The sequence below is a fragment of the Rhinolophus sinicus genome, chromosome 2 (genome assembly GCF_057876585.1).
Source record: "Rhinolophus sinicus isolate RSI-liver-muscle chromosome 2, RSI-T2T, whole genome shotgun sequence".
Classification (NCBI taxonomy): Eukaryota; Metazoa; Chordata; class Mammalia; order Chiroptera; family Rhinolophidae; genus Rhinolophus; species Rhinolophus sinicus.
In genome coordinates, this window is record NC_142502.1 from 169306164 (window position 1) to 169329371 (window position 23208).

The following is a 23208-nucleotide window of genomic DNA, read 5'->3' on the forward strand; positions in this document are numbered from 1 at the left end:
AGACTACATGAAGAAAATTATTTTGGTTACTCAATAACTATCTTAAACTTAATAAAATAAAGGTAATGGTTCTATTTGTTAATAATTAAGGACTTTATATTAATAACTGTTCTACTAGATTATTAATGTAAACGTCACATACAGAGTAGGCTTTCTGGTTTATAAAATTACCTGTGAAGTAGAAATTTTTATAAGTGAATAAGTGTGATTCTGACCAGTTGCTAAGACCAATATTAGAAGGAGAAACAGTAATTTTTGGTGGAAAATAAGTATGTAAGTAAGATAAAAGCTTTGCTATTTATAACTGTGCAAGAAGGACTCCTTTTGGATTAAGTATTTTATATAAATTACCACTTTCAGCATTATAGCTTTTATTTTAGGGATTTGGAATTACATGACATCTTCTATTTAAAAAAAAATAATGACATACTTTCTTTTTCCAGCTTTATTGAGATATAATTGACATATAACAGTGCGTAAGTTTAAGGTGTACAATGTGATGTTTTGTTACCTTTATGTTGCAAGATGTTGCAAAATGATTACCACAGATTCGTTACCAAAGGTTCGTTAAAACTTCCACGACCTTACATAATTACCATTTCCTTTTTGTGGTGAGAACATTTAGGGTCTACTCTCTGATCAACTTTTAAGTATACAGTACAGTATTGTTAACTATAGTCACTACGCTGTACAGTAGATCCTCAGCAATTACTCATTTTGTAACTGGAAGTTTGTACCCTTTGACCGACTACTCCCCATTTCTGTCTTTCTCCAGCCCCTGGCAACCACCATTCTCCTCTCTGTTTCTATGAGTTTGATGTTTTTAGATTCTGTATATAAGTGAGATCATACAGTATTTGTTTCTGTGTTTGACTTATTTCACTTAACATGTCCATTCATGTTGTCATAAATGGCAAGATTTGCTTTTTTCTCATGACTAAGTAATATTCCATTATGCACATATGCCACGTGTTCTTTATCCTTTCGTCCATCAGTGGACACTTAGGTTGTTTGGATGTCTTCTTGGCTATTGTCAGTAATGCTGCAGTGGAGAAGTGGGGTCTCTGGCAGCATCTGGAGAAGCCGGGTGCTCAGTCACATCCCTTCGTTTCCCCTGTGGGAGAAATCACAGGCCAAAAAGTTTGTCTTGGCACTTAGCTGTGCTGCCTTGGGTTACAAGTCACACGCGTGCCAATTTGTATTCTTTTGCCCCAGTGGTATGCTGGAATCTCTCCGCGGACTCCTAGACTTCCACAAAGGCTCTCTCTCATCAAGGGACTTCCATATTGCTCTCGAGAGGCTGGAGCTGGTTCACTGGCCACTGCAGGGTTCACAGCTGGGACCCAGGTCTATGCCAACTGGGTGGGCGAGACTCCTCCCAGTTCTCTTTGCATATGGTATCGGATCCCACAGCTCCCACAAAGAAACTTTGTTCATGGATGGATGTCAAATTGTTGAGTGAGGAGGATACAAGTGAGGGACATCTTATTTGGACATTTTGCAGACATCACTCCTCTCTTGTTTTCTTAAACAACCAGTGACACTCTTAGGGTTTTTAGTAATTGGGTGATACTTGTTTCAATTCTCATGACCCCAGATTTCTATGGTATTTGTGTTTATGTTATTGTTAATAACGTTGTTACTTTGGAATAATTTTAGATTTTCAGTAAAGTTACAAAGAGTACAAACTCTGTATACCCCTCACCCAGCTTTCCCTAATACTAACATCTTACATTACCATGATACATTGTTAAAACTAAGAACAGTAATTGGTCAGTAGTATTATTAATAACTAAACTCTAGACTTTATTCAGTTTCACCAATTTTTACACCAGTGTCCTTTTTTTTTTTTGTTCCAAGATCCAATCCAAGATACATTGCATTTATTTATTATGTCTCTAGTCTCCTCTGGTTGTGACAGATTCTTAGTCTTTGACAGTTTTGAGGAATACTTTCAGGATTTTGTAGAATGTTCCTCAATTTGGGTTTGTCTGATTTTTTCTTTTTTTCCTCCATGATAAGACTGGAGTTACGATTTTGGGGAATGAATACTATAGAGGTGACCTCCTCATCTTATCATATTGGGAGTACATGGTATTAACCTTGGTGGTGTTAACCTTGATCATTTGGTTAAGGTAGTATTTGCCAGGTTTCTCCACTGTAAACTTACCGTCTTCCGCTTTCCATATTTTGTTCTTTGAATATGAGTCACTGAAGTCCGGCCCACATTTTTGGAGGGGGAAGTATCTACAATGTATTATTTGGAGTTCTTCTTTATGGAATAATGGTCCCTTTTCCCACTTATTTATTCAGTCATTTATATCAGTATGGACACATGCATATTTATTTCATACTTTGGAGGGTAATCCAATCTCATGCTATTTTTGTTGCTCAAATTTTTCCAGCTTTGGTGATTGTAAGCACTTTCAAGTTGGCTCCTGCATCCCCTTGACATGCCCCATTCTTTTGATTTTTGAGCACTTCCTTTTATAAGATACTCTATGCTTATTTTGTATTTTTCCTGCCCCAGCCATAGAATGTGCCATTTTTTTAAAGGATTCTTGCTTTCTATTATTGGGAAATGGTATTTAGAGGTTAACATCTGGGCACTGGATGTTTTTATTGCCCCTTAATGTCACTGCTTCTAGACCCAATTTTTGCGTAGAAACAGGAAATATATTTACTTTTACTAACTCATGTACACACATATTTCTAATTAATTATTTTTGTATCCATCCCTCTCTATATATTCAGCTAATCATTAATTCATCCTCATTTTTCTAATTCTGATCCATTATTTTACCTTTCTCCACTTGCTTATCTTTAATTTCCTTCTTCAGTAGTAAGAAACCTGTCTCCCATCCACCGTCTACCATCCATTTATTCATTTGTTCAACCCTAGTATATATGTAAAGCAGGCTGAGAATTGTTAATCCATACCTCTCTGTGAAACAGAGTTACCAAGTAGAGTATATATGTACAGTTCCCTTTGTCTTTAGCTTTTGATTTCTAATCAAAATATCATTCTCCAAAGTTAAGTAATGTTGCTAAATTTTATAGCTGCTTTTCCCCTACCCTCTTGGGTGAGGTGGTGCCATACGCTTGGATTCATTTGTCACTATCTCTGTATCATCCTGAGATATCCTGATATACTGGTAAATTTTTGTTTGTTTAGCTTGCATATATTTAAGTTAATTTTAAGTGATTTTATTTCTGTCGGTTTGACAAATGTATAAAATCTATTTTTGAAAGTGTGTGTGTATGTGCGTGTTTGTGATTTCTTGTAGATGTTATTGTGTCTATTTCTAACAGTCTCTTAACTCCCTTCTGAGTTGTTTCTCATCTATTGGGTGGTTGGTATTTATTAGGATCAAGTAAAATAAGTCTTGAAGTGAATTCTAGGGAACTTTCCTGGGAGTAAAATGCATGAATTTCACATGTAGACTTACTTGTAGATACCAGTTTTGTCGATGCAGATGCTTTCTCGTTTGGTTCTCATTTGTGGTTCCAGTTAGTAAAAATATTTGAAGTTTGAGTACAAAATTGATAGGTTTCACAGTGTTTTGAAAAATTAGGCCGAATATTCAAGGAAGAACATCTATCTATCCGATGATTCTTAACATCTGGATTATGTGGCTTTCACAGGGCAAGTGAGATTCTGTATTGTTCAGGTTATAAGCCAGAGAGATAGCTTTACAATTCCTTAACTAATGGAGATTTATTATGGGAAAGTAAGGGACGCAGAAATCTAAACTGCTGCATAGCAAAGTATCAAGAAAGACAGACAGGGCAGTTGAGGAAATGAGCATTTAGGACCCAGAGAGCTCTGATACTGGGTCATCTTGTTGACCTCTTAGAAGAACGTGTTCTCTGCTTAGTCCCCAGTGGATTTCAACCGGAGGCTCTATGTGACAATTGTCTGTGGGGCCCTATACCACAACTATGGAGTCAGGTAGACTCTTCTAGGATTTGGGAGTCTGGACTTGTTTATTTTTTTTAAAGTTCTGCAGATGATTCTGATGAATATTTTGCTCTAGTGCTTTGCCATTATGTAATTCATGGTCTGATTTATTTTTAATTGGTGCTATTGGCTAATTCAAACTGTGAGAAGAAGGGAGGGAACCGACTGTTTTGGACACCAATTGATTAGTTTATCTAGTTTCCATCTCTGTAGAATTCTTTGACTCTTGAGGCTACTTATTGGCTGTAGGCCAGCCTATAAATTGGCTTTTCTTGTGTTCAGACTGCCATTCCTGATCTAGGCAGCTGGGACCAGATTGGAAGGGCCATATGGTAGTAAGCCTTATATTACTGTACTTGGTACTACCTGTCTCTGTGTTTGAATATGGTGAAGAGGTAATACTATAGAAATGACAAGGGGACAAATTAGATAGGGGCTAGAGGGGCCCTTTATGTGGAGGTAAAAATTAAATTGAAATCCTTAATGCTGTGAAGTTCTCGGGAGAGAGATTTTTTAGTTAGAGGGACTATATAGCTGAAATGTAATGAAGAATGTTGGAGAAGGAGGCTAGGACCACATCATCTAGAATCTTGTAGGGCTGGTAAAATGGTTTGGGTTTTATTCTAATTTAATGGGAAGCCATGTGAAATGGCAGCGAGAACTCAAAAAAGTTTCATCAAGAATTATTATGCTTATAACAAAACAATTAGTGAATGAAGAGCAGTGACTTAACAATCTGAGAAGTTCTTAAAATATTTTAAATTCCACTGCTAATGTGAATTTTAACATTAATATAATTCAGTCAAAAGTTTTCAATTAAAAATTTTTAAAGTGTTGTTTTTAAATAATTGAGTTAAGACTGTGTTTTGACCATGGATACAGTCAGTCTACCAGTTTGTTCATAATCTATTATAATAATAAATGGTTGGTTTCTACATATCAGTTAATCAGGAATATTTTATAAATACACTAAGAATTTTGGGAAGTAGAAAACAAGTACAAATAAACGCTCAGAAAAATTCAGATGAGCCAACAACTAGTAGTAGTAGGGCACCTGGATTCTATCTAATGCTTATAGCCAACATTTATTGAGTCCTTATCTGTCAGGCTTTTGCACTTGCATTTCTCTCTCAATACAACAACCACATGAAATACTTGAGGCTTAGATTGTTCAAGGTCACGAAGTTTGCGCTGGTGTTCCGACCTGCTGACTCCACAGTTGGAGCTTGAACCACCATTCCGTATTGCTTCCCATTCAAGACTTTTCATAAATTAATATTCTAGACTATTAAATATATGTGTTTATTTGAAAATAAATGTTAGGAAATCATTTGACTTGTAAAACATTTTATTTTGTCAAGTTTCATAGTGTAAAATCAATAAAAGCAAGATAATCTTTAAAAATGTCCCATATATGTAAAGGTAAACTTTAGCCATGCATGTTGCATAAACTATACAGTACATGTATTTCAATATATTGCTGTTGTAATTCAAACACATTTTCAAGCATAAGAACTTGGTGGCTCCCCATTGTCTGTCCATATGGAAAACAAGCAAACTTGGAGTTACTTATTTTAGCTCTCCCCTTCTCAACTATGCAGACTTTTGTTTCATGAAGCTGGAATTGTCATTTCCACCTCTGTGCTTTTGTTTATAGCTTCCTTCTGTTTGGAAATACTCTGCCATCTTCTGCTTCTCTGGTTCTACTTTAAGATCTAATTTAATTTAAGTCCATTTTTCTTCCTAGCATTTTTCCTTCTTAACTCTTAAATCATTCCTCAGGCACTGGGTATATCTCACCTTGTGTTATTTAGCTGTTTCCTCAACTAGATGAAGCCTCTTGATGGAAATGGCTCTCACTGATACCTTTTTGTAATCAGTGTCCTATACACACAGGGGGCTCAATAATTGCTTGCTATTGAAAACGAGGATTAAAAGTCATACATGCATATCAGTTTTTTGATAAATATTTTCCTTTTCATCTTGTCTCATTATAAATCTTAAGTTTATAATCTAAAGATTTGTTTTTTTGTGGAAGATTTTGGTGTTTAATTTCCAGGAATGAAAGGTTGGAATTCTAAAAGGAAAAAAAAGTGTGTTTTGTGTTGATATGTATAAATAGTAAGAATGTGATCATAGTAATTAATATTGTGAGTTTTTAGAAATAGGTATTCCCTTGACATTTGATATATTTAATTATTCATACTTCAGAGCCGTTTTCTTGAATTCATACTTCAGAGCCGTTTTTTTGTTGGTTTTGAAAATATATTCTTGATAGGTTTGACTTCTATTTCTTTCCGAATTTGGAATGTACACGGGGAGGCTTTTACGCTCAGCTTGTTTGTGCTTTTCTACTTTCATGAGTGTTTGTGAGTGCTTTTCTACTTTCAACTCGACTTTAAAATTGTAAATTGAGAATTTGCTTCCTCATTTGCCACTTTGTTTTCCCCCTATTTAGTGTTCAGTTGAGGAGCACTAATGTCATGAGAAACATTTATTAAAAGTAATTGAAATTACCTATATTAAGAATTTGGAAGTTAAATTTACCTTACTCACAATTTATGGACCACTTGAAGAGAAAGTGGTTTGTATGTCCAACTTTCTGGACATTGTGTGTTCTTTTTTTGTCTCTGTATTTTTAATATGTGAGTATATAGTTTTAGCAATTTTTAGAAATGTGGATTGTTAGTCACCACTAATGCTGGGTTATTATAGTGTGTATATTTTGACATTTTCAGGATTTTTATTTTGCCATATTTTAACGTGCGTGAGAGTGGAGACTTCTTTCTCTGCTCATCATTGCAGTGTACTTTCTTCCTTTCTCTCCTTTCATTTCAGTCGCTCTAGAGATAGTTTCTTTCTAGGCAAAGACGCTTTGTTTTTTAGTACTCAGCCCACATGAGGTGTGGGGAAGAAATGAAACTAGGACACTACTGCCTTTTTAAAGATACCCACCAAAGGATGTGTAAGCTAAGTACTGGAAATCTGGGTGGCATCTCCCATGTGCCTTGGTGGTAGGGCATGGGTTTAGGAGGAGTGGTGTAGGCTTTCACTTAACTGGGTCCAGTAAGACCCTATTGTATATACATTGCCTGCTGACTCCTGTCTCTGTCACAGATCTGAAGAGGAGAATTTTCCTCAAACCCCAGCTTTGTCTAGTTAAAGGAGGCTTGTCCTAGGAAAATGCATAATTTAGGTGTCATACTTGCCAAAGTGGTATTTATTTATTTTTAACATTTTAATATTTTTACATTAGTCTTACTTTTCTGTTGCAAACTGTTAAAATGGGAAAAAACTTTATTTTTTTATGGTATTCCATAAAGAAAAATGAATGTACCCCCTTAGAACGTTTATGATTTCACCATTTCTGTTACACATGACCATTGTTTTATTTTTCTGTGTGGCATGCAGTTAGAAACACAAGATTCAGTTGATTTAGATTTTGATACTATATATCTTCCATAGATGTTTCATAACTTTATTGCTCTTAACAACAAGCTTTCAGGTTCGATCCCCATATGGGCCCCACATGGGCCACTGTGAGCTGTGCCCTCCACAACTAGATTGAAACAATTGCTTGACTTGGAGCTGCTGGGTCTAGGAAAAACACACTTAAAATAAATAAAAGTTTTAAAAAAAAGTGTGGAGTTTGGAATGCGAGGGTATGAAGTGGAGGGTAGTTTTGTAATTAAGGAGATGAAAAGTGAAAGAGAAGGAGGACTCCTTTGTAATTAATCTGAGGCACTTCTTGGAGGATTTATCACTCTGCAATTTGGTCACTAACAGAACAAAGGCTGTCTACTAACTAGAAGGTTTGCTATGAGAAGATGGAAATCTGCTAATATTGTTAAGATAATACCGTAAGCAGTGCAAGATTTAGAAACTTCAGGTCAGGAGATTAGCATGAGAGTTCCCGAGCAGAGATGGAGATGCCATTTAGAAGCTGTTGCAGTCAGCCCTGCCTGGGTGTAGGCAGCCCTGGGCCCCTTAGTGTTAATTGAAGCCAGAAGGAGCTCAAGTCTGAAGATGCATCCGATTGCCAAGTGAGGCAGAATCAGATACTAGGATTACTTCACAAGACGAGATACCTGGAACTATTTAAATCATGCGAGATGGTTTCATGGGTTGGCTAGGGGAAGATATTTAAGGTTTATAGGAAGAAATAAAATAATCTTTGATGAAGTGCTATTTGCCAGGTTCTGGCTCGTTGCTTTCATACTCTGATTCAGTCTTTTTGGGTTAGGCTTTGGGGTCTGAATTTTTTATGAAGCTCACCAGTTGATTCTCCTTTGAATGTGGCTCTTGAGCCACAGATTGAGGCACACAGGCAGGACTCCGGACTCTTGTCTGGCACTTCTGAGTTTTGATTCTGTGGTCTAAGTACCTGGTCAATCTCTTAGATGTCTCTTCAAGATAATATTTGAGAATAGAGGTCAGAATAACTACTTTTGGAACTCTTTATGTAAACAGCAAATCAAAAATTTAAAATCTTCCACTAAAAACACATTAGTAAAATCCACCAAGTTTTATTAAGTAATTATATTTCTATTAAAATGTTACTAATGATTGACTACCAAATGATTGGGACCTATGAACATCTCTTACACAGTAGCAATTTCCATTTAGTGAAATTATCTCAATAACTATAAAACAATTTAGTATTTTTGTTTCCATTTTCCTCTATAGAATGAAGTCCTGTATTATCCTATGTTTATATAAAGTTTTTTGTGCCCATCATAAAAATACTAAGTTACTGTAGACAAAGAATATATAGAGATGGCCAAAATAAGTATGTATCCGTAATTTGACACCTAAAGATACCCACTGACAGAATATTGGTTTTATACCATTTACAAGTGTGGTAACATCTACTAACTTAGATTGCTTTGCCTAAATATAGTATTCTTTCCAAAGATTTTTAACGTAAATTAAACATTTTAGCTAAAACAGCATATGTGAGATCCTTGAAATGCATGTAGAGCTAGGTGAAGCGGTTTAGCTTTCTCTGGGATATGAATATCAGGCCTAGTTTTAACGGCAAATAGTTAGGAGAAAAAAGGTCGTAAGTACCATCCATTATTCAAAAGAAAGGTGTCCGTTTGGAACTCTAATGATAAATCGCCAAATAAGCAGTAGTAGTAACTATCATTGGCTGGTGACTGGCAAGTTTGTAAAATTCTGTGCCTCTTAAATAACGCTCCATTTAAGTAACTCTCCAAGAACCTCCATTTAAGATTCTTGGTGTCTGCTCTGTCATTCCTATTTTACTTTCTTAATTTCTTTTTTAAAATATATATGTTTTTAATTTTTCAATTACAGCTGACATACAATATTATATTAGCTTCAGGTATACAGCATAGGGAAAAGACATTTATATAATTTATGAAATGATCGCCCCATATTGACTTTCTTAATTTCTGATATAGTACTTGAAAACATATAATACTTGGCAGAGTTATACCTAGTGAAATTCATACAAATGATTGATAATTATATTCCTTAAGCATCAACCTAAATAATTCTACCTAGTATATTACAGTAGCCTAGAATTACAGACATAGTTGAGTTTACCCTCTTCATTTTACAGAAAAGGAAAATGAGGCCTAGATAATGTGGAAAAGCTAGGACTGTAACTTGGATCACTCGCTTCCCAGAGTAGGCAGCGCGCTGTGGAATAGGACAACCCACAGTTCAGAGACAGACCAACGTGGCTCCATGTCATGGCATTGCCATTTATTTGCTATATGAACTTGAAGAAACTTTGCTTTTTTTTATTGTTTGTATATTTGTAAGCTAGAGATAATAATAACAATGTCATATGATTCCTATGGCAGTTAACCAAAAATAAGATTTTGAGGAACGCAGTACTGTGTCTGTTACACATAATGTAGGTGTACTGTAAATTCTGTTTTTGACCGACCTCCTAGTTTGTAGTTCTTTGTGCTGTATTATCACCTTCTTTTTCAATTGAACATCAAGTTTTCAGCTAAAGTGCTGAAAACAGTATACTTTTGTTGTGTTTGTTACCTTGTTCACAGTATTCACATAACAAGTCATTTGTAGAATAAAAAATATTTAGTCTGGTCCTTTTCTAAAGATTTCTGGAGGACAGTTATTGAAGTTAAGATTAAGAAGATTTTACTTTTCGTTCGTTCTGAAGTGCTTTATCCTAAATAACTTTTGTTATATCCCCATTTATTGTAAATTATTGAGTATTAATCACATATATTTTACATTTCTTGTGTCATCAGGATAGAATGTAATCATGCTCATGCTTGCATTGTGCTGCAGCAAACAGGATAGTTTACAGAGGCCATAATTAATAGATGTTTAAATGTTGCTTTGAAGTCGTTAAGTGAAAGCTCTGCCACCAATACCAAATGCTGGTATTTTTAATTATCACTTTCTTTTATAACATGGAATACTGGCTTGAGTTCTATAAAGCTAGCTACAGGATTGTTAACCTGTAATACGTTTAATGTGAATGTGTAGAGAAAGTCTTAGAAACTATCTTCCAAAAATTGCACTCTCATATTCAGGTGGTTTGCTAGTTGGATAAAATTCCAAAAGCATACCTTCACGTTGACTTGCCCATTCTTTGTTGCAAGGTGTAAAAATATGATCACTAATACCTAAGATTATACTTCATAAAGGCAATGAACCAATGTATTTGAGGTGTCGGACACTGCAAATTGAGAGACTTAGAGGTGATGCAAAAGGAGGCAGTGCTGCTTTCAGTTCTTCTTAGAGTGGTTTTCATTTGCTATCTCCATTTTCTTGTAAGTCATCTTGTCTGTAACTACTTGTAAACTCATTTTTCACTTTTAACCACAGAAAACAAATCTCTCTAAGTTACTAGTCTTTCATAATCACCAAATATGTTGATAGGCATTTTTTCTGTTCTCTTCATTACAGAGCACTGGATTCTGTGACTCTTCTTGAAGGTCTTGTCTCTTTGTCTGCCTTGTACTGTATTTTCCCTCTGTCTTGAGCAGTACCTCTTTTCTCTCCCTCATCGGCTCAACTTGTTATTTGTACGCCCAAGTATCTGTACCCTATGACTCACATTTTTAACATTTGTGCTGTCATCATCAATTTGTACACATTCAGACGGTTCTTATCCATTCTTTTGTATTTCACCACCTTAATTAAATGACTCTGAAATCTGTTTCTATTGTTGATCCCTTTTTCTGCGTTTAAGGTTCTTATTCTTTAACAATTGGACATATTGTTTGCCTTATTGTCTCCTAAAACTTTCCGTGTGTCCAAGTCAAAGTATTCGTCTTAAAATAAACTTAATGGTCTTCCTTAATTCTGTCATTGGGACTGGTGTTATCATTCCTCTAGCCCCCAAGTTTGGTCATCATCGACTCTTTCACTCACTCTCCTCCAATTTATTTAGGCACAAAGTTCTTTTAATTGTAATTTTTCTTAATACAATTTGGGAAGTGCTGGCTTACAGAATTAAGGTTGGTTGGGTGGTTATCTACCTACCTACATACCTACCTACCTACCTACCTATCTATCTATCATCTGTCTGTCTGTCTGTCTGTCTGTCATCTATCTACCTCTTTGCCTGTCTGTCTGTCTGTCTATGTATTTGTCTACCTACCTACTTACTTTCCTATCTGCCTACTTACCTATCAGATATCGAATTGGCCTAATTGTAGAGGGGTTTGTGAAGGAGTTTTTCTTTCTTTAATAGAATTTTTGTGGTTGTTGTGGTTTGCAAGAAGGTGCCAGTGACAGTTATCTAAGGCCTCTTAAAGTTGCCAGTGCCTCAGCATGGCTACAGCTCTCAGAACTTTTCTGGTATGATCTTCTGGGAATGGGAGAGGTTCCATTTGGGTTTTAAATCCAAGTATTCCTCAATTTAGGCAGCTTTTACATTAACACTTTTGCTTCAGCATTAGACAGTTCAGTGAAAACAGTCCAAAGGGATACGGAAAGGGTTTGGCAGAGTGAATACACACATACAACTCAACTTCCATATTGTGTTCCAAAGCTTCCAGTGTGTTCCTTAGTATCCAAACTTAGTTTCTACCCTAAATTATCAATCTCAGAACTCCTTGGAAAGCTTTGTATTGATGGCTATTATGCCTGACTACTTTTTCTTTTATGCATATCTGATACCTGGCATTCCCATTTCTCAGTCTACATTAGGCATGTTTGCTTGGCTAGTTATCAAGGAAGAATTTGCTGAGATTCCTTTTGTTTGAGTTTATGGTTGCGAAATCAGAAACATAATTCTTTAGATGGATGAGCTGGCACATGTAACACCAATGCTTAGTGAAAGAAGAAAACAGGCCTCAAACATGCCACAACAAAAGTACAAAAACAGAAATTGCATTAGATTATAGTTAATTACTTCAAAATAGCTTCTCTAGATTATCTGGTAAATGATTATTGAAGAAGTCAGGGTGTAGAATAACTCATGTCCTTGCTAGAAAAAAGAAAAACAAACAGCCCCCCCAACACAAACTATTGAAGCTATTACATTTTATTCATTGGAGAAGAATTATAAAGAAAGATATTAATAAGGTATTTAATGTCCTCTTTTCTAGATCATTCTTTTCTACAATGTTTCTATGTTCTCTGATTCTATCTGCCAGAAGTTCGCTGATGGATATCACATCTATGGGAGTGAAGTAAAAAGGGGGAATCCCTCCTTACTAATATGGAAATCTTTCACATTGGTCCATATATATCCTAATACTCTGTATTACTGGTCAAATAGCAGTTGTCAGCAGTTTGGTTTTACGTATTTTAACCTAGATTAATAATATAGGTATTGTTTTAAGTCTAACAATGGTTTATTAGTTAGATTTAGCATTTATAAGATTTTTTCCATGTCAATAAACATATGTCTGCAGCATCATTGTTTTTGACTTCATGGTATTACGTTATATGACTGCACCATCTTTTTTATATTTAATGTTTGGATAGGTAGTGCATGTACATAGTGCAAAATGCAAAAGATACAAAAGGGTGTATAGTGAAAAGTAGTTTCCTTCTGCTCTTAGTTCCCTTGTGAGGAAGGGAGTCACTGTTATCCATTTCTTCTGTGTTTGTCTAGAGATATTCTACATAAATACAAACCAGTACATAATCATGTATGATATATATGCACGCACAAAAATGGCAATATGTTGTACCTTCTGTTCGTACCATGCTTTTTTGCCTCAATTAGGAGATCTTCCATAGAGTCACAAAATATTGCCTCCTTGTTTTCCAGTTGCTGAATAATCTACTTTATGGATCTGCCATAATTTATTTAACCATTTTGTTTTTTTGGTGGATTGCTTAGATTGTTTTATATCTCCTGTTCCATCAGTTCACACATATGCAGCCATATTACATGTTTCATTTGGTGTAGTCCACTGGGCCTGATCTACTTTTGTGATCAAACTCTCTAAGCGAAAATTCTTAGAGAAAAAAAAACTGTATTACACAGAATAAGGTGTTGAGAATGTGGTAATGTCTACAAATCTGTTTTGTGGTGAAAATATATGAAAATCGAAAATTCTAACTTTTTCTTTTATCTTAAGAAACTTTTATTTTTTAGCAATTGCCTGAGAAGTGTTACCTTGTGTGGGAAGTGTTATCCTAGTCCCGATTCTTTCCAATGAGACAGACTTGTTTTATTTTTCCACAGATTATGTTTGGATTTGGTACCAAATTATGTATATCCACTGGTATCAACTGGCTGATTGTAACCCAAAGGGGGGAAAAAAGAAACATGCTGGCTGCAATTGGAAGAAAATAATGATTCCTGGTTAGATATGCATTAAGGAAGTATTGTGGACCCATCTTTAAGCATTTGACTAGTTTAGATGGTTGCCTTTTCGATCTGGGTTTGTATCTCCCTCACTAAAGTACTTGACCCTGTGTTAGAAGATAATTATGGTGTTATCTTGTAACCTCCATTTAAGTTACAGATAGGAGTTTTGAAATGACTATGGATATTGTGTTGTCAGTCTACTATATTCTTATGAATTTTTGGACTAAAATAAGATTTAAAAGAGAATTTGAGTTTGTGTATCACTTAGTTTCTATGAATCTGAGTTCCCTTTCCTTTGTCATCAGGAATGAGTGGAAAAGCTGGCGAGGCATTGATCAAAGTGAAAGGCTAGAAACACTTAAAATATAAACTTACGTAAATTTTAAAAAACAGTGTATCACTTATGGCTTCAAAGTAGTTCGGAGGTAAAAATTCATGCGTTTATACATTGCTAATTTACAGATTATGTGTTTTACTTATTGTAATGAAAAATCTCAATTATAAACCTTCTAGGAGTCTGTTAGCTGCATGTATTCATATAGCATGTGCACATAAACTCCTTTATGACCGTGGGCCTCACATTTCAGTGTGTATCACAGTCACTTGGAGAGCTTGTTGAAAGCTTTTTAAAAACTCCTGGTCACTATCCTCAGAGATTGTGATGACATAGCTATGGGGTAAGACCCAGAGAGCTCTCTCTTAAATAAACACACCAGAAGATCCTGGTCTGTGGACCACTTTTTGACTATTACAGGAGAAAGAATTATGGTTTCTAAAAAGATGAAAAATTATATCTCATTGGTTGAAAAGATTTATTGCAGGAGCATATGAAAAATCTTCAGGATTGTGAGTAATTTAAAACAGCAGCATAATGGGCTTGGTTTTAAATTTGATTTGTCTTCTGTAAAGGCCAATAGATCATAGTTGTTTGGTAAACATTAGTAATAGATAACTTGTGGCTGGCAAGAAGACAACAGTCATATTACTTATTCCATGATCCAAGTAGAAAATAAAACCTAGAAGTCAAATCACATTTTTCTTAGAAATTAAAATTGCTTTGGTTAAAGAAATAGACATTTACTTTATTTTGAAAGGCCAAATATAATTAAGATAGGACATTAAATTTTAGTTTTTATCAAATGGGGGTTTGGGTTAAATTGCTTAATCTTTTAAAATATTATTTTGAGTAGTGAGCTCATGGTCATTCGTAGTGCATGATAATGAATGGATGCAATTTTAGATAACATTTTGAATATATGTATCGAAATCTTAAAAAGGCTCATAATTATTTACATAGTAATTTCATTTCTGAGATTCACAAAAGAAATAATTTTGAATACGGAAATAGGGATACATAATATAGAATTGTTTATAACAGTGCAAAAAATTGGAAACAACCTAAACATCTTATTCATACAAGTAATGTTTAAGGAAGCAGTGATCCATTCACATAAAGAAATATTAATTCAGCCATAAAATGTCTTTAAAGAGTTTATCATATAGGAAAATACTTATGCTAAAATGTTATATAAATAAAAGCAGGTCACAGAATTGTATATCATTTTAAAGGCTAGAAAAAAATTTGGAAAATACTAATTTGGGTGCTTTTTATAATTGTAGGATTATTACTTTTTCTCCCTTAGTATGTATTCCCCCAATTTTCTATACTGGACATATTTTTTTAATAATGAAAAATGGCAAAAATTAATATCTTGATCTTTAAAACAAGTTTAGATAAGACACTTGAACCAGGTACTATCAAGGGATTTAATGGCATCATTTGATAGGGAGAGAAAATTTGTTTATAAACAGAATAGAGGTGGGAATAAAGAATCCAAATTAATAGACTGTTAAAGGGATCAACGCTAAACCTATTTTCAGATTAGTTTTGTAAATGACCTGGAGGGTAGAACTACCCTGTTAGCCTCCAAATTTGCAGCCCTTTTAGGTGTGAAATGTCAGTGGGTCTGGGATTAACTATGAAAATTTTGAGAAACTGTATATGAATGGGCAGAAAAGTGGTAAGTGATTTCCAGTTGGCCAACTATAAGTTGGTTGGTACACAGTAAAGATTGTTCATTTGGATGGTTAATTGCCCCCATCGATTGTATTCTGAACTACAAAGTTTAGCTAATAATATAAATACATTTTTACAATGTTTAAATAAATTAGGGGATAATAAGGAATTCAAGACATTTGAATTTGTCTTAATAACCCCTTTGAGGTCTATATCAAGGAGAACAATCAGTGTTCTTCACAGCAAGTGTTTTTAGGTTGATGCAATACTGCTCTGGATAGGTTTTGGGTCAGATTCAGTGTGACAGTTCTTGTGTTCCCAAAGGCATATTCCTTTCTATGTGAGGACCCTATCATAAATACATAAAAACAAACAGCACCCCTTGAGATGTATCTAAAAACAAGATAGTAAATTTTGTAAATAGCGTAGCGATAAATTCTAAGTACTATGTGGTCACAAAAGGGTGTCAATAATGAAACGATTTCAGGAAAACTGCTGAAATGTCATTTATTTTTAAAGTAAATGAGATTACTGCAGTTACTGGTAAGGCTTCTCAGGAACACTTTTCATTGTAGTGAGAAGTAGTGGTTCCCACATACTGGTCTTTGATGAATTTTTCACTGTTCTGCATTGAAATAAACACCGAACATTGTAGTGGGTGTGGTTTACATAGCGCTACTGTATTTTATTGATTTTAAGATGTACATTTTCCCATATTTTAGCATTTCTGGAAATGAGGTGTTTTACAATCAATGGCATGATAAAATCATTGTCAGTAGTGAAATGGTTGTCACTGCCTACCTGCCTGTGAACTGAATCATTAATCCTGCTGGTATGACTAGACAACTGCAACCCATTGATGATTCAGTTAACATACCGTTTAAGGACCATTTATGGAAGAGATTACCACTTTTGAGTTGTCTCCTGAAACCTTCTGTTAGTTACATCTAGTGATAGCTTTTGATAAGATCAAAAAAGGTACGGCGTCGAGATTTGGACAATGTCTGTTGGCTTGGATGAGAGTCCCACAGGCAATTGAGGAAGAAGTATTACATCACTAATTCTTTAAATGGTACAGAGGATGACATAATGGAAAAACATTCTTACCATTCCACAAACTTTCCACGCCATCAGTTGTGCCCACCCTATTGTTAAAGCATACCAGCACATTCTGTTTGCCCCATGTTTTCCAGGCTAGGCTTCTGTATCCCAGAGTGAATTAGAGTGTGTAGGAACTACAGAAAAGGAATTGCCCCAATTTGCAATTCTGCATTTGCTGACTTAAGAGTAGGTAGTTTGATTCCAAAATCTAATTGCTGGTTTCCTTGAACCAATTTTTCTATTTTCTTCAGGGGTCTTAAAAGGCTCAGTTAAATGATCTCCAGAAATCATGTAGCAGACTCATAAAACCTCTTGAGACCTAAATTCCTTTCCACTCAAAAATCTTAAACCATCTATTTAGTGTGTAGAGATTGTTCAACTGAAGGAATAAATGTCTATTAAACTGAAAAAGAAAAGGAAAGGAAAGAAAAAGAAGGATTACTGATGACTCTGACTTAAAAGGAATTTAGATATTAAATTGTGAATATTAAAAATTTAAGAATACGTTGAATTTATTTTGTTTTTTTTATATAAACATGAGTGTTATATGAAAAAATCATGTCTAAGTATGTTTAAAAGAGCTGTTCCAGTAAATATAAAGTAAAAATAATTTTAAGTGATAAGAAACCATATGTTCTAGTTTAATTGGGAGGTATTTTTTCCCTTTCTTAGTGGTATATAAAATAATGGTGTACCTTAATATTGATGGTATTTTGGAGTCAATGAAGTGTGGTTAATTTATTTAGTTTAAGGAATTGAGGTTATCCTAAAATGGTGCTCTTCTTACTTTTTGCTGTTATATTTATTTTATGAAATCATGGTGATCATAGATAAATGGTTGATATGTTTTAAATATCCATTCTTAGTAAAATAAAAAATTGGCATCCCAATATTGGTTTTCCAGATTTCTTTTGAAATTTTATTGGCCTGTGAAATTCAGAGATCCATGAGCCACTGTTATAAAAAGTCTAGCATATTAATTGTAGTATTTGTATATTTTCCACCACAGATCAAAGTTTCTTAGTTTGATTTTAACAGATTCCACACAATGATTAATAGCAAAATATTACATGCTGACAGCCTGCTTTTGTTTGACTTTATATTTTGGAGTTTGGCTTTAACCTTAGGATGCTTCTGAAAGAAATTGGTTCTTTTATAGAAGGACTGATTAAAACTGCTTGGTTCAGTGCTTAAAATCAGTGAAGTTGGTTATGGTGGGGTGCTTGAATTGGGAGACTATTTTCTTTGCTTTTAGCTGTTTTTCAATTTCTGTTTTGCAAACTTCTGTAATATGCAAATATTTAGTGCAATGCTTATTTTAAGTTAATATGAAATTTAGGCAGCTAAAAATTTAATTTACTTTGAAAATAGGAACTATTTTTCCTTGAGTTAATATTGAGATTATTTCATATGTTTTTGGTAATTGTTCTTAAATTTAAGTTTTAAAAATAAACTACATTTTTGATTGCTGAATCAGAGTTATTTTGTACTTTGACAATTTACAGATGGGCTGTCCATTTTAAACTTGACTTGTTTGTGAGTATAGTCCTAAACATATATATACAGAAGGATTTCCAAATCAGCAGATGATTAATCTCAATGGATTTGGAGAAATTAGAAGGAAAAAAGGAAGCCCATCAACTTGGCAAAAATTAAAAATTATGAGAATTATCAAATATTGGTAAGGATGTAGGTAAATAGTAAATTAATTTACCATTTTAACCATTACTGATGTTGGAGAAATAATTTAAACCAAAACTTCCTGCCATCTCATAAAGCCTCTCTTCAAAGGAAAAAGAGAAAGAAAACAATTTTACTTTTGAATAAGCATTAGTCTAGAATGTGTGCACATCATAGGAAATCTGCTAAAAAATTGCAAAGACCTAAAGGGAGTTCACCATTTTATGTAGTTAAGTAGGTACAACTGATTACATACATGCTTTCAAGATACACTACTGTAAGAAAACTTGATAGCAACGTGTATCACACATAGTTCATCCTAAATTCACTGGGTAATTGGGGTGACATATTGTCTTTAGCTAATTGGCTCTATCCATAGGAAAAATCGACTTATCTTTATGACAGGAGGTAATTTTGTAATTAGCTGGGTGACTGGCTCAAGTTAGTCTCCTATCCTCCCACAAAAACTGGCAGAAAGGGGCACTGTCTTCCTTAATGATCGCATTTCAAAGAGATGGTTACCAGGTCCTTGAGAAAGACAGTTCTGGATTGCTGGTTAGAATCTATTTAGCTTTTACAAACATATACATTTCAGAGGGGCAGAGAAAGAATTTACAAGTTTTCTAATGACAATGCTCTATGAGAAGTTTGTGGTGAGTGTCCTTATTTTTAACTGGAAGAATTAAACCTCTTTATTTGCCCTGACACTAATGGGTAAATTAATCCTACTGCTTTAGTGGGCAGTTGAGCAATGTATTAGTAGAGCTGAAGATGTTCATGCCCTATGATCCAGTCCTTTTCTAGATAAATCCCGGAGAAACTCTTAACACACGTTCGTAAGAGGCTTATAGTTAACAGTGAAACAATGGAAACTACTAAAATGTCAGTGAACAGGACAATGAATACATAGATGAATTGGGGTGTATTCGTACATTACAATACTATACAGTATTGAAAATGAATGAATTAGAGCTACATATATCAACATGAATAATTTTTAAAAATAATGTTAAGTGGAACAAGTTGTAGAAGGACATATACAGCATATTTATATAACATTTAAAACCATGGAGAACAAAATAATGTATTATTTATGGATACATGTATTAGTAAAAGTGTAATAATGTAGTGAACACCAGAATCAGAAAGTGGTTACCTCTAAGGAGGGAGATGTATAAATGGGATCGGCAATGGATTCAACTGTGTTTTTAATGTCTTATTTCTTACTAAAGGAAGATCTTAATAAGGTAGAACATTAAGATTTAGTTTGTTTGGGGAGTGGGTCCATGGGTATTTGTTATTATTATTATCTAGATTCTTTTGTAATTTTTAAATATGTTATGATTAAAAGTTTAAAAAGAGAGCCAGAGGAAAAGGGGGCCAGAGAAATTGGATGGTAGTTAGGGGGGAAATCAGTCTGCTAATATCGCATATTTGCAGGCTAATGATAATGATCTAGTAAAAAGGGACAAGTTCGGGGAGGAGACTGGGACCGTTGTAAGAGCAGAGTCCTTGAGTAAGAGAACAGTGGATCCAGTGCAGAAGTAAATTGTTTGGCTTTTGATAGGAGCAAGGACAGTTTGTTGAAACAGGAGGGAAAGTGGAATAAAATGGTGGGAAGAGGAAGTAGTTCTCTTCTGAACTTAGGGTGACTAATGTTCAGGTTTGCTTAGGACTGAGGTTTCCCAGGTTGCAGGACTTTCATCACTAAAACTGGGAAAGTCCTGGACAAATCAGGATGGTTGGCCACCCTACAACTGTTTGTCTTTCCTTGACAAAATGGAAAGTGATCATCTGCTGGGAATGAGAGGGGGAAGGGGTTCAAGGTTTAAGGTAAAAGGAGAAGTTGTATGAGGTAATTATCTTGAAGATGGGAGAACAAACTCAGTAGGTTAATGTGGTGTGAGTTTTGAGCTTTGTTAATGGTCTGCTGAAATTTATAGGTATAATGTCATAGTTCATATGGTTGTGTTTCTTTTCAGTCCTACTCACCTGTTCAGGTGGTGGAGATATTGTGTTAAGCGGAAAGTTGGTTTTAACAATGATTTGATTATGATGGAGGAAGAGATGAGCAAAGGAGTGAGTCCATAGGTAAGGGAATGATAGGTCTCAGGTTGGGTAAGAAGTGAAGAAGACGGGATGCTGGGTAGTGGGAAATGGGGTGGTAGTTGGGAGGAATCAATCTGCTGGTGTTGCATGTTTGTACTTAATGATCTAGTTAGTGCAGGAGACTGGGGCAGATATAAGAGCGCAGAGTCCTTATACCAACATAATTCTAGGAGTGAACTGGAAAGGTAGGAGGTGAAGAGAGTGGGATGCTTGAAACTGAGATTTTTGAGGTAATGTAATTACTGGTTATTGATCTGATTGTGGGAGGAGGGGGCTGGAGTGGATGGAAGAAAAGGTTATTGGGTGTGGGAGTGATCCATGGGTGTGATTTTGGTGATTACAGCAGTCTTTGGTGCTCTTAAGAAATATTCACTCAATTATTATCTTTTCATGAGCTAACAGTTTTCTGTTTCTTGTTTTGCTTAAACATCACCTCAAATTGTAGATCATATTGTTGTGCTTGTTCTGGAATGAAGATGGTAATAAATAAATAAGCAAATAAAGGCAAATTTTGTTTAATCAGAACTTGGCCTTAGCATATGGCTTGCTTGAGACTTTGTATGTAGTTGATTAAGTTTCAACCTTTAACATCCATACTGATGATCCCACTGCCCATTAAGCTATTTTAGTCCCAAATAGGTTCAATGAGGGCTTTGTGTTATGCATGGGTATCTATAGTACATTGTTTTGCTGACTCCAGTTTCCCTCTTTCTCTTTTTATAGGGCCGCAGCTGAATGCACAGCTAGAAGGTTGGCTTTCACAAGTACAGTCTACAAAAAGACCTGCTAGAGCCATTATTGCACCGTAAGTATTAAGGGTCTTTACCTAGAATCTTTCATATGTTAATTATTAATGAAGAATGAATGTCTACAAGTTAAACTAAAAATAAAAAACCAAATGCTATATTGAGCTGACAAAATTATATCCAGTAATTTTCAGGATTCCTGTGACTTTCACTTTAACTCCAGGATAAAAGAAATTGGCTACTGTATTTTCTCAGATGCAGTAATTTCAAAATTTATTTTTGGTAATAAAACTAATTTTTAAAGCAGAGGGTTGTTTACCTTAAGTAAACTTGGTAATTTCAGTAATAACTGGTATAAGTGAATAAATTCTATTTTAAACATTAAAAAGATCTACTTTAATCCAGATAATTTGTACCTTATAATGAAAAAGATGTATTAAGCATAATACAGTGCAGTATGGAGTAGCAACCAGAGTTTTGGGGGAGGAGTAGATCTTTAAAAAATATTTCAGTGATTATTATTCTTTAAAATTTTTCAATTGCAGTTAACATTCAATATTGTTTTATATTAGTTTTGGGAGCACAGCCTAGTGGTTAGACATTTGTATAATTTACAAAGTGATCCCCCCCGATAAGTCTAGTACCCACTTGGCACCATATGTAGTGATTACCATATCATTGACTATATTCTCTATGCTGTACTTTCCATCCTGTGACTATTTTGTAACTACCCATTTGTACTTAACCCTTCACCTTAGGAATAGACTTTTCTTTTTGTAATGAAGAAAATCTGTGACTATTTTGTCTTTGAATGTTAGAGGACTTTTTAGAACTACAAGTTAGCAATACACCTTTAATGATATGTTTGTGTATGATAAGAATTCAGTTAATTTTGATTTGGTTTCCAGTGCTAATCCTCAAAACACATTATTTTATGCACATGTTAACATTTTTCTTCGAAGAGTAAAGGTTGGAGTTTGTGCTGTTTCTCTCACAGTAGCTTCTTTTATGTGACTTCTATTGAGTTAAGGTTGGTACCCTGATAAATAATAGTGAAAATAATAATAGCAATCACTTATTAAACAATATGAGAATTAAATGAGTAAATACACATTAAGAGCCTACATTAATGTTTGGCACATAATAAGTATTCCGTAAATGTTAGGTGTTTTCTATGCCAAACATTTTGTTAACTATTCCATTTGTATTATCTAACAATGTCATTTAATAGCTACAGGAGGCTGTCTCTATGTACCACTTACAAGCTCTGTGACATACAAGTTATTTAATCTCTTGTGCCTTTGTCTCATTGGTATATTTGGAATAATAGTAGTACCTACCTTCATAGAGTTTTTTTGACGATTAAATGAGCTAATCTTTATAAAACTTTTTGTTTTTTAGCACGATGACTTGCAGTTTATTTAGTCACTCAGCAAATGTGTACCAGGCTAAATGCCAGGTGCTCTTCTTTGTGCTGTGTTTTGAATAAATCAAATTACTGCTCTCATAGTGCTTGCATTTTAGTACTTGGGGAAGACAGACAAACAATTAAATAATTTATTCTGTGTCAGGTGCTGATGGGTGCTAAGAAGAAAAGTAAAGCGGATTAAGAGGATTGAGAGTGACACGATAGTTAGGGAGTTTGCTAGTTTGCATAGGATAGTAAGAACAAGTCTCCCTGACAAGGTAACATCTGAGCCTAAATGATGTGAGAGAGAAGTTACACAGATACCCAGGGAAAGAGGGTTTTAAGCTGAGGAACAGCAAGTGCAAAGGCTCTGGGGCAGAATATGCTTAATGTGTTTGAGAAAAG

General features: G+C 34.7%; 1 protein-coding gene across 2 annotated transcripts in view; it reads left to right on the forward strand.

Moving 5' to 3' along the window:
• The window catches only part of MEMO1 (mediator of cell motility 1), a 106718-nt gene that overhangs the window by 17181 nt on the left and 66329 nt on the right, over positions 1–23208 (forward strand). For both annotated transcript variants that reach the window (XM_074331862.2, XM_074331861.2), the window contains one exon: positions 21373–21454. In XM_074331862.2, the coding sequence (XP_074187963.1) occupies positions 21373–21454 (82 nt within the window). The remainder of the gene's footprint in view (positions 1–21372; positions 21455–23208) is intronic.